We start from the raw sequence: 12768 nt of genomic DNA, 5'->3' as shown, positions 1-12768 counted from the left end.
AACATTACTCTGTGAGTTCAAACAAGCATAACTTTAGTTTCAATAAATCTGTTTCCCGACTTCTGATTTTCCTGGTTTTTTCTTTCAACACGTAGCTTTTAGTCAATTGTTCTCGTGTTTTCTTTAAAACAATTCAACTTGCATCAACACTATGTCCCTCTTTTATATAAAAAAACATCTGGAACTTTATGTTTTTGACAATTAAAATTCGTTCGCTATTGTTCTTGCGTTGAAATGAAAACAGTTTGTTGACAATCAACTTTTAGTTGAAGTATGCTATTAAAATTGTTGAAATTGGGTGATATTAAAGTTATGTTGGATCTACTTAACAATTGCACACGGGGCAATTGTTAAGTAGATTAAAATAACGCATTTCGACCAATCAGATTGCAGCAAAATTAGAATTCTTAATACAAAGCTCTAGCGCTAATTTACTGCTTTTATTAATAGGGGTGGCAATTCTTAAGTAGATACCAAAGGGAGGCGATTGTTAACTAGATCCGTTATGTTTATTGAAAGTTAAAATTAGGATAGTTGCTATTAAACGCACCAAGTAATAATCGGCAAATGCACATATCACGAAGTTTTGCAAATTTGAGTAATCAAATTTTGATTTAGCAAGCAGATCAACTTCAATCTCGGTTCTTTTCTGTTATACGGAACAACACGGATAGTTTTCATTTTTTGAAAACATGATCATACTGCTCGAATCTGAATGGTTGAAATTACTGCCATTTACAAAAACTGAACTTTCACTAAAAACAAAAGATCAGTTAACGATTCTGTTTTTGGCTGGCCATAACATGAAAGAACATATAACTCTTTATAGGAATACTAACATTACGACGTCAAGCTAGGTTTTTCACAATCAAATAATCCCTACACAAAATGCCGACATAATTTTTGTCAGTGAATTCCTGAGACAAACGTGTTTAGGCTATTGAAATGGATTCTACAAAAAGTCGCTGGATTCCGCAGTCAAATTGTTCTTTTTTGTGACAGAGTTCCACAAGCATATTATTAACTGTTTGAACGCATGTATAGGTCCCATTTTTTCATCATCTCAATTTTTTTTTGTTTTATGCGTATCCCCTTCAATTTTTGCATCTCCCTTTTTTTGTAATTTGAAAGACAAATTATATCAGCAAATGAGACAATTAAACCACTCATTTGATCACAGAAGAAACATAAAGTCCAGCTTGTTCTCTCCCCTTTCATCGCTAATGACACAAGTCTCTTCATGTATTCCCCTCAATTGTGGATTTCAGCAACAAAAAGCCCAAATTTATTGCGGAATCCACTGAAAAACAGTGGAATCCAGCGGCGTTATGCTTCTTGTAAAAGCACATTTGTCTGCGGAATCCAAAACAAAGCGTGCCTTCGTATTTGTCTCCAAAATCCGCACTTTCACTGGCTTCCAAATTTTTGCTCGGTAGCTAATTTTCAGTTTTAGCACCTAGTGCTTAAGTCTTTGTGTTTCCATTCCATCACATTTTTATCTCAAGACTTTCGAAACGTCGATGAATCCAACTCAAATTATGCGGAATCCAGAGACAATAAAAGCGTAATCCAAACCGCTCTCAAAATACCCGAGTCTGGCATCGTAATGAACCAGCATGCGGGATGACAGGCTTTTTTTTTAAACTTTAGGTTTTATGGCAAAGCAATAACATTCATGGAACGTCGCGACTAAACCGACCATAACATATTTCCATGTAAAATATGACTGCCGTGAGCTCAAATTTTAAAATTTTCGCACTAGACAACGAGGGTAAGAAAAAATTCCAGCGATAAAACGCCCACGTCAGTCTCAATACTGTCAACTTCAGAGATTTCTACACCGTATGCGAGCGTCTTTTTAAACAAGACAAGAATTACATAGTGGAAATAATGCATTTGTATAATACAAACAAAGGCGAAAAGGAAGGTTTGGAGGCTTTCTAGCTCAGAGTGGCAGGATAGGCAGCAAAATGTGGATGGGCAGAAGACGCCGAAAACGAAGTAATCAGAGACATTTTCATAGCCAAAATGAGATTCGTGGATATTCAACGGGAATTAAGTATAAGATTAGGCGCGAATATTGATGAAACCCTGATATCACCGTTTTTGCAAGAAAAGGGCTATGTAACGGCCAACACTATACAGAAGCAGAACCCATCGTCGAGCACATCTGGAAACCCGTTAAGGATTAAACAGGAGCCCACTAAGTCTATTTAATCACGGAACAAAATGCAAAATCGGACCAACAGAGATCTCCAACTCAGAAAAAAAATTGTCGAACACAGTCAGACCTTACTACTTCTGCGGAAAAATTTTTATGCCAGAGCATAGGGAAGGATGTAAAGTAAAGGGGGCATTTTGTAACAGCTGTGGGGAAAAAGTGCCAATTTGTGAAATGCTGTAATTTCTCGAAATCCAAGGTCAAAAATGTGGAATCAAATCAAAAAAAGGATTAATGCAACCTCATAGACTCGATGGCGAATCCGAATATTCAGTTTTGAGAATAAAAGAAGAAAACCGAGAAGTAGAGAAAGTCAAAATCTGGAAGTCAAAAATGCTGCCACAGGCCATAAAGTTCTTTAATGTAATTCTTAGAACAACGGGATCAATATTTAGTGCCACGGTGGACACCGGAGGCCCGGCATCATTTCTTAATCAGCGAACATCAGATTTAGTATTGAAAGAAGACAAATCCGCAATAGTATTATCATTAGACGAGTACCCAATCAAAACAAAGTACGTCGACTACAATCATCATTCAAATAAATTATTCGGCACAATAGTGATTAAAATACATTCGAACGGCTGGGTGGCTGAAAATGTACACTTCCTTATTTCAGACAATCGAACAAGATGGTTACTAGGTTTGGACATACAAGCTAAGATTGGCTTAATGACTACGCAAGTAAAACCGAAATATTCTCAAGTTAAAGAAATTGAAGGTGCAGAAAATGAAGAATCCGAAGAGTCGGAATTGTGGAAGAAGAAATTCATGGAAAAACATAAAACGTGTTCAATCGACTCGGAAGGTCTAAGAATCACAAAGTTTTCTAACTTTTCAATTTGCCGCTAGTGCCTAATCAAACTGGACGGAACAGTTAAATAAGCGATGGACGCTAAGCCGATGAACGTGCAGATGTTCAAAAACAAGTTTCAAATTCCGAATCTACTGGAATTACTAGACTCAGCTCCCCAAATCATTACATCAAAAGATCCAGGTGTAGTAGGGTTCGTGTCATAAGATCTGAAATCAGCATTCAACCAGCTAGCTTTGGATGAGTCCGTTAGTACGCATTGTTTTTTCAGTGTCGTCTGCGGTGAATTTACTGATTAAAAACAGGGTTTCATTGATTCACAGACTTGCCTAAGGAGTTTCAGAAGGCAATGGATAACCCACTACAAGGAATACCATGTTTATTCTGTTTTTTGGACGACATACTTATAGTTTCAAAGAACACCATTTTAGATCGTAATAAAACGGTAGAAAACGAACTAAAAAAAACTAAGACAATGTAAGGTAAATTATTAAGATGTTTAGTTACATAATTGTATAACACTTACTTACATTTGAATAGGGATACATACGAATTGAATCAACTGTAATCTTTCAACAGAAGATAAAGCTATGAGAGAGGTTGTTTGTAGGTTGTTGATTAAACAATCTAAGACGCTATATGTTAGGCTGACCTCGAATAATGAAATAATCACATAGACGATAAACAGACAAAATTCAGCTGAGTCAGCGGAGTTTTCTGTATGCTCTTATTATGACACCTTATATGAACAATGCAAACAAGACTGCTCGTATCAGGGCGAAGCCCTGAATGTTCCGACTGCCTTTTAAGGTTTATTGAGCAGTAATAACATTAAAAAATTCAATGAAGTAAAACAAAATGAAAAAAAAATTTTTTCTAAAATTTGAAACTTTTTATGAAAATCATCCCCCCACACGCCATATTAAGTACAAAAGGATAGATTTCGCTCCTTGTAACAAACCAATTATGGCAAATAAGCTTCTTCTGACCAATTTGGAACGATTTCTATGATGGATTAACTCTCCGTTTACGCGTTAATAGCGCGAAATATATCGCGCGTTAATTGTCTCAAATTGGCCAAATTGGCAATCTTTAAACCCCCGTAACTTTACGAAAAACAATCACAGGTAAAATATCTTTTCAAATTTGAGCTCAAGACAACAATACCTTTCGAATGATATTAAAAAAATTCGTCAAAAATGGCTAGTTAAAAAGTCGAAATTTGTCTGAAGAAAAAAAAAACCCACCCCGAGCACAAATATTCCGTTACTTTCGTATCGAAAGTCGGAACAATAAGATCCACTGGGGTTAAAAGTAAATTCAACTCTTCATCGGAATCAAAAAATAAATTTTTCCTGTCGACTCAATTCAACAATTAGTTTTCAAATATTCTGTTGGTTGGTCGAGGTCCGCAATGTGAGTCTTAAAAATATGAACATTAAATTGCAAACTGGTTGGAACACAAAAAACAAGGAACGTAGAAGTTTGGTTTCAAATCACCACTAGAAAAAAATCACGAAATCTTGAACGCCATGAAAATCTGAAAATAACTCTTGTGGTTGTGAAAGTCTCAACTTTTTGAGTTCTGATTGCGAATTTCGCAAAAGTCAATATCATGCATTGTAAAATCGCAAAAGACAGAAAATGAGATCTTAAAATCTATTGAAAAAAATGCTTATCTAGCCAAAAACTTGACTGTGTAAATGTTTTTTATGGAAATCGGCCAATTAGCTTGCGCCCAGATTAGCCGGCGACAAAAATTTTCGCTGGCATATAACTGTGAAGTGCAATACGCCACTGTTCCAAACAACAGATTAAGCAATAAACTTTTTTTATCTACGCCATATTGTAAAACATTGACCGCCCTCGCCTAGAGAGTTGACGAAACTTACCACGCCAATTCACATTTCGTTTTAGTGCTACACCAATTTATTGCACTATTACCGTTTGCCAACCCAATGCTGCCTTTGAAATCAAACGCTGCTCTAAAATATATCAAAGAGGAAATATTTCCAACTGGGCGTGCTAATATTGGCTCATATGAAATTAGCTACTCCCCTTTTTGAAGTCAGTAAAGGTATTAAGTCAAAATTGAAATTTTTGGTCAGATGAAATTAAAACTTCGTACAAAGTATACCTTTTCCGTGCTCGTCAATAACTTCTGCGTTGAAGGTGAACTTCCGCCAAAACTGATTATAATCAAAGTCAACATTTCTTCCCAAGGTCAAAACTCCATCAGCTAGACAAATAATTCCAGTGCACCCAACTAAATTTTGAACTTTCTTTTGATTTTCAACACAAAATAGCTCGTATGTAATATTCTGGAATAACAGAAGGTCAAATCGAATATTCAGAATTTCCGAAAGCGCTATCAGTTCATCATTGTACGAACCGAATATAATGTGTGGTTTTTTGGCAATTTCGAACACCAGTTTATGAATTTTTGGAGAGCTCGCATCGTATAGTGGTTTGATGAATTTTTCAAAACTTTTTCGGTAATTTTTGACAGAAAAACTGGGTAAATTCTGCAGAGCTTTTGCCCAACGATCATAAGGCGATAACCTCAAATCTACTTTAGTCTCGCTTATATCACTGTATTTTGTATCTACCATAGCTTATCTGAAAGTAAAAGTTTCAAGGTTCGGATTTAGGTTTTGGTTTCGAATTTGTTGACCTTTGCTTACAAAACAGATTTGTTCGTAATTGGGTTTCAAATTTGTTGATAAAAGAAAATTATAAAGCTGTTTATCTCGAATCAATTACTGCTTGGAGTTTCAGAATAGTTAAGATTATTAAAATTATTCTAGAATGCTCCGAAGATTGTTCTAGAAGGTTCTAGGTTTTCTATTTGTGTTCCTTGAGGTAGTTTTCCTTGAGAACCCTTCGAAGCAGTTTGCCAGCCGCTGACTTCGGAATGACATCTATGAATGCGACGCCGCCCTTCAGTTGTTTGAAAGGTGCCACTCTTTCTGAAACATCGAACGACAGAAATATTGAAGCTGGATCAGATATACTTAAGTTCCCATATTCTTAAGTTTCTCTTTTTCTAAAAGTCAACCTTCAGTTTGTTCAGTTTGTTTCACTGACCGAAAAATAAAAAACGCAATATGATCAATTTCAGTTATTCCACCTAAAATTTCACTAAGCTTTTCCAAAAAATTGAGCGTAATCAAACAGATGATTTAGTTTTTTTGGTCTAAAAACGTGATGAAAGTTTAACTAGAAGAAAACTGCATTTAATTATACCTTCACATAATCTTTGAAAGCCAAGAAGATTTTATGCATGCAGGCGCGAAAAAAAATCGAACAGCGGTCACTGTCATAACCCCACCCCCAAAAAAAACGGATTCGACAAATTTAATCATATTTGAAACATATCAACTGTTAGATGAAAATTCATTTTTCCAGATCGTCGGGACCAGTAAACATCACCCAAAAAAATGTGAACCCGCCATTTCATTCTTCATTTTGGCTTGGAACCTTCGGCTAACCTTTAACATAAGCTTGAATCTCGCTCTCTGTGACCTTTCCCTCGAAGCCTTCCTTGACCTTGACATATGCCCTGGGTAGTTCACCCGCACTCTCCTCCGGAATCCCGATCACCGCACAATCTTGCACTGCTGGGTGGGTGAGGAGAACTGCCTCCAGCTGGGCAGGGGGCACCTGGAACCCTTTGAATTTGATCAGTTCCTTCAGTCGGTCTGTGATCCACAAATACCCTTCTTCGTTCATGTAGCCGAGATCGCCTGCAATCGAAACAAGAACTAGCAATCGTAGTCATAAAACCAAGCTTTAACATTTCTCAATAAAGTCAGTGGCCGCGATCCTATGATTTCAAACCCAAAAGCTTGTGATTATAATGTCATCGTCCCCGGGTCGAGGTGCTCCATTTATGTTTTGACTTTCTCGGCCAAAAATTTTATAATTAGACCGTCTTGATTAATTTTCAGAATATTTCGACTTTTTCTATTTAACTTAAATTTGTTTTTAGTTTTCTCGACCAAAATTCGATATGTTTTGACTTTTTCAACTGTCTAGACATATCTTTTTCAAGACTTTGTTTATTTAACCCAGCATAGATATATTTCGACTTTTTCCACCAAAAATTGTTTTGTTTCGACTGTCTCGACAAAGAAAAAACTTGTTCAAATTTTGATTGATTCATCACAGATTCGACTTAAGAGGCGTAAAAACAAAGGTATGTGTAATGATTATCTGTAACTCACTAGATCAGAAAAATGTGAGCTTAAAATTGAGCTTTTGTCAGGTATCAAATAATTTTTTGTCTGGTTAGAAAAACTATTCGAGTTCAAACAATTGGTCTCTTTCTTTGAAATTCACAACGCAAAAGCTATTTGTATCAGCACGAAGCCCTGAGTATTTTAATCGTCAAATACTTTAATGTAGATACAGTTTCGGAGAAGTTCGGGATAATGTTGAACAAAAAACAAGAGAAACAGAATTTTTTCTAATTTTTGTTAAAAAAATAGAAAAAATTTTCTTTGGTGCTGACGATTCGTAGATATGGTTCCAAAAATAAGAAAAATTGAAAAACCGTTCAAAGTTTTAACTCCAAGCTGAGTCATATTATTTATCCTTTAAATAAAAGTTTTAAATAAAATGACGACTAATGTTGTAATGACGACTGAATAGTTTTTTTAAAATTGTTTTTGGCTTTCTGTTTTTGTTTTGACAATTTTGACGTTACACCAAATAAATATCCAATTAATTTTTGGAACCACGTGTTTGCCTTCTTGTAGCGGTTCTGTAATGACCAGCTATTTTTCTGTTCAAGCTACCCGCACATTCAAAACACATTGAAACACGTTTATTGTGCTATTTGCATCTGTCTTCCAGTTCTGTCAGCAAAAATTTGCTAAAATTGCTTTTCTAAGTCAGTTTTTTTTACTGTTCCACTTATGTTTGCACTGTGTTTGACCTTTGCTTCGACTGTACTCGACCCATGTTTTGACTGTTTTAGGTATGCTTCCTTTTTGCTCGACTTATGTTTCGACTGTGTTCGACTTTTGCTTTGACTGTACTCGATCTTTGCTTCGACTGTGTTCAACGTAGGTTCCGTTTGTTCGAGCAAACTCCGTGTTTTTCGACTTTGCTACATACTAAACTTGTGTTTCGACTGTGCTCGACCTATGTTTTGACTATAGTCGACCTATGTATGACTGTATTTGTCTATTTCGATTGTGCTTGACCTATGTTTCGACTGAACTCGACCTATGTTTCGACTGTACCCGACTTATGTTTCGACTGTACCCGACCTGTGTTTCGACTGTTTTAGGTATGTTTCGACTTTGCTGGACTTAGCTTTCGACTGTGTTCGACTTATGCTTCGACTTTTTTGACCAAAAATGGTATGTTTTGATTGTGTTTGACCTATGTTACGACTTTCTGGACCATAAAAAGGTATCTTTTGATTGCGCTCGACCTATGTTTTGACTGTGCTCGACAAAGGTTTCCATTTTCTCGACGAAAATCTGTGTATTTCGACTTCGCTAGATGTTAACTTGTGCTTTGACTGTGCTCGACTTATGTTTCGACTGTGCTCGACCTATGTTTTGACTTTCTCGACCAAAATTGGGTGTGCTTCGACTGTTCTCGACCTAAGCTTCGGCTGTATTCGACCTATATTTTGACCTATGGTTCGACTGTGCCCGACCTATTTTTTGAGTTTCTCGACCAAATACAAAAAAAATACGGATATTTTTTTTTACTGTACTCGATCTATGTTTCGACTGTGCTTTAGGTATATTTCGACTTTGCTCGACTTATGTTTCGACTGTGTTTCTCGAGCAAAAATTGTATGTTTTGATTGTGCTTGACCTATGTTTCGATTTTCTGGACCAAAAATGGGCATGTTTTGACTGTGCTCGACCTATGTTTCGACTTTCTCGACCAAAATCGGGTATATTTTGACGCCCTGGATCAAAATAGGGTTTTTTTACGACTTTGTGATCAACTTAAAATTACTTCTCGACCGCAGTAATTTCAGTAGCAAAACTGCACTTGCTCGATTTTCAAAGTCAAAACACAAGTCGAGCTCCTCAACCCGTGCCATAACAACTGCGTCACAGAGCGATTTGAAACGTATTGCTTCACTTTCTGTCATCTATTATATTTATTACATTTTAACCAATCAAAGTTTGAGCTTTATGATCAAGCTTAGACAATACAAAAAACGTTCTATTTGTTCTTTATCACAGAAAAAGTACCCAATTATTGTTTTCCAGCATAGCTAGGAATCAGTTAGTACCTGATCAATTGGGGCGATTTTTTCATTCGGCTGCGTTCGGTATGTTTCTGTTTGGTTCTCGGTTTTTTGAGTTATTAGTCAGACAGTTTGGTTATTCTCTTCGGCTCGGTGAACCGCTGATCCCTTGGAATCTTGCCCGAACGTCAACTAACCCGAAAATGGAGTACTTTCACGACTAGTTTTCGGCATTGGCAAGTAACGACCGCTACCGGATCTACTTATAAATACCCCCCCTCCCCCCTCCTATGGTATCTAGTTAAGACTCTCTACTAGCTCTATAAATAAATACAGTAAATTAGCACTAGAGCCTCCTCGGATTGAGAATTCTTATTTTGCTGTCCTTCAAAGTGATTGCAAGCTAATTTGGTCATTCACAACTCTCACAAACCGTATTTTTGGTAGTGGCGAAAGAACAGCTTCGCCAAAACTACATTTTTTTCTGGATGTAGAATTGACCTGACCCTTCTATGCTATGCTTAAGTCTGACTTCATGTACCAGTTTAAAAAGTGATTGTATGCCAAAAGTTCTGTGACATCTAATCACTTACACTATAACATAGTATTAGCCAATCAAATTTATATCCAAAAAATGTCGTTTTGGTGAAGTTAACGTTCGCGCTAGTTGATCATAATACACTTGAGACAGTACCTGATCTGAGCCACCCGTCTGACATGATTGTGTTCTTGGTTTCCTCCTCTCTGTTCAAGTAGCACTGCATGAGAGAGGGGGCCCTCATACACACCTCCCCCTCCACGCCACACAACTCAGTCTCACCCGTCTCAATGCTCATTATCTAAACCAGTAGCGGGCTTAGGGGGGGGGGGGGAGCGGGCGTCTCCCCTTCTCTTTCAGTGATTCAACCCACTGCCGACCCAAAGTGTCCCCCCTTTGTACTGTTTTGAAAAATCCATGTTTGGCTAGCTAGCCCTCAAAATTTTCTAAAGGTGCCTTAGGCGCCAATATATATAAACTTTGATTAACTTCTTTAATATTATGAATACTACTAAGAATCGATTTAGTCGACTTGAAAAAAGGTAGACTTTTTCCGAAAATCCACCCCCACCCCTTGAGAAAAAACTGGATCCGCCCCTGATCTAAGCCAAGTTGGATAAGGTATACTGCTATTGGAAAGTCGGTGATTCGAGTACATCATGATATCTGCTTTTTGTTTTTTTCTATATAGTTAACCAGCCAGAGGTTAACTATTGAAGGTTAAGTTATGGCTATATTACAAGAACTCACCTAGTAAATTGCAACGCGCGTGCGATTTGAACCCGCAATCATAAAATTTCTGGGCAGTATCACAACCGACGCAAACAGTTTCAAAAACAAATTTTGGTGTTTTAATTCAAAAATTAAAATTTATTTCTAAAGGTGCTATGTTTTAAGTTGAATTTCTCTCTTGCTTACTTTCATTTCGCTGCCTGGAATGGCGATGCCCACACTTCCTTGAACTATGTACTCGTAGGGTGCATCTGGGGGAGTGCCCGAACTAGCCCCTCCACTCTCTGACATCCCATAGCCTGAAGTAGCGATATAATCATACTGATAACAAGGATAGCCAGTTACTGTGCAAGTAGCACAGAATGTTCCGACCAGTCTTAACCAATGACATTATTTTTTCAAATTAGTGAAGTTTTTTTCGGCGTGATGTGATAACAGAATCGGAGCGAAAAAATAGAGCGCAGGCATTTTCGTCAGTCAATTTAAAATATGCAAAATGGAAAACAATTTTTGAAGACGAATAACAAGAAAAACAAAAAAAATCAACAAAAAAAATTAATTGTTTCCAAATTTTTGAAGTTTTTGATTCCTAAGGTGAGGCTAAAAACTTCAAAAACTAACTTCATTTGAGTAAAAATAAGCTTTCAAGGCTTAAATTAAGCACAAATACGCTAATGTAAGCCTTCGCTCTTGCTCGAAATTAGACGAATAATCAAAAATTTCAAACCGGTTTTTCTCGACACTGGGAAAAGTTTTTCGAAATTTAATGTTGGTCGAATCACGAATGAAAGGGCTGTAATATGATATATCATTGAACCCAGTCCAATGATTATTTGTGCTAGCTGATTTTGCGTGGAAAACAAAAAGAAAAAAAATAAAACACACCCGAATACGAAGTTCTTCCCATGTTCAATGGTCGAAACAATAAGTTGTTTTCGGGGAAGCTACATTTTATGTAGTTAATTAAATAAATTTACGAACTACGCCAACATTTGAACCTACAAATCCGTTAATAGGTGTCATCACAGCGAAAATTCTGCTTTTTTTATGACCGGGTGAGAAAAAAATCTCGCGTGTTAGATCTTCAATTCATTTGACTATACATAATTCAGTTTTGAATGGATTTAGCTAAAAAACAAGAAAAAACCTTTGCTAGAAACAAATAAACAAAAAAACTTGGATCATATATAACTATTTGAAAATTTAACTTCGAGTATCTTCGACATACCGACAATCCTATCCTATTTTTGCCTGCCTTCGTCCCTTTCCAAAAAAATCCGGTTCTTCGCCCTATGTGAAATCAGCAATCTTAGTTACTTTTGCATAAATCATTTAAACCACCATAAATAAATGAAGTTGATTACTTAACAAAACAGTGGCTATGCTACTTCATACAAAAAAAACACGGGCACTATTGTCTCTTAAATTTTTATCCAAGGAAGCACTTATTCACAGGTTTTTAGGATGCCTTTCTACGAACCAGACCGCTTCAAAAATAATCTTCAGCTACCGATTCAATAGTTCTGATACCTGTGGGATGGGGTGTTAGTTAAAAACATCCAAATGTTCTGAATTACAAAAAACAAAAAGTTCGGCACGATAATAAAATGCGATTCAATGCGGTTAACCAAAATATACCTTGGGTGAATACTATTTTGCCCTTGGGGTTAATTCGGTCACAGGCAATCTTGATCTGTTCAGCCGGCATGGGAGCAGCGCCACAGAGGATCTCATTGACAGATGACAGATCAAATTTCTCAACCACTGGATGTTTGGCCATGGCCAGAATAATGGGCGGAACCAGGGCCAGTTTGGTCACTTTGAAGTCCTTTATCAAGGGTGTTAAACTTATACAGTATTTTTGTAGTTTTAATTGCTCCATCGTTAGGAAGCAAATAGGAATTTTAATTTCGGGTAGTTTATCATTTTTTAAAATTTAGTTTTCAATCAGGTACCAAAATAAAAGTCAGATGGATTGAGTTAAGAACCATATTAAAGCACGTACAATCTTATTTTGATGATATTCCATAGTAACTACTTCTCAGAACGATTTTTTAGCAGTGAAAACTTGCTTTGTCAGCTCTAAAAGTTCAAAAACCTCAAAGTAACATGAAAAACTTGAAAAACAATCAAACAAATTGTATCTGCTTTGCTATTATGGTTTTTGCAAAGAAAAATATGGTCAATTCAGTTGAAGCCGTCACTAGTCATTCCATAAATAGTTTTTTGATCTTCTCCCA

The 12768-nt window shown here is 36.6% G+C and overlaps 2 protein-coding genes across 7 annotated transcripts in view; both read right to left on the bottom strand.

The window, feature by feature from the left end:
- The window catches only part of LOC134851354 (uncharacterized), a 280704-nt gene that overhangs the window by 195671 nt on the left and 72265 nt on the right, over window positions 1-12768 (bottom strand). The gene's annotated exons all lie outside the window — the stretch shown is intronic.
- The window catches only part of LOC134851050 (uncharacterized), a 35845-nt gene continuing 28823 nt past the window's right edge, over window positions 5747-12768 (bottom strand). For all 6 annotated transcript variants that reach the window (XM_063866944.1, XM_063866943.1, XM_063866941.1 and 3 more), the window contains 5 exons: window positions 12167-12356; window positions 10715-10827; window positions 9953-10097; window positions 6527-6781; window positions 5747-6004 (listed from right to left, as the gene is read on the bottom strand). In XM_063866944.1, coding sequence (XP_063723014.1) covers window positions 5880-6004; window positions 6527-6781; window positions 9953-10097; window positions 10715-10827; window positions 12167-12356 — 828 coding nt within the window. In that variant the 3' untranslated portion in view covers window positions 5747-5879. The remainder of the gene's footprint in view (window positions 6005-6526; window positions 6782-9952; window positions 10098-10714; window positions 10828-12166; window positions 12357-12768) is intronic.

The sequence above is a fragment of the Symsagittifera roscoffensis genome, chromosome 7 (assembly GCF_963678635.1).
Source record: "Symsagittifera roscoffensis chromosome 7, txSymRosc1.1, whole genome shotgun sequence".
Classification (NCBI taxonomy): Eukaryota; Metazoa; Xenacoelomorpha; order Acoela; family Convolutidae; genus Symsagittifera; species Symsagittifera roscoffensis.
This window is presented reverse-complemented; position numbering and strand designations above follow the sequence as displayed.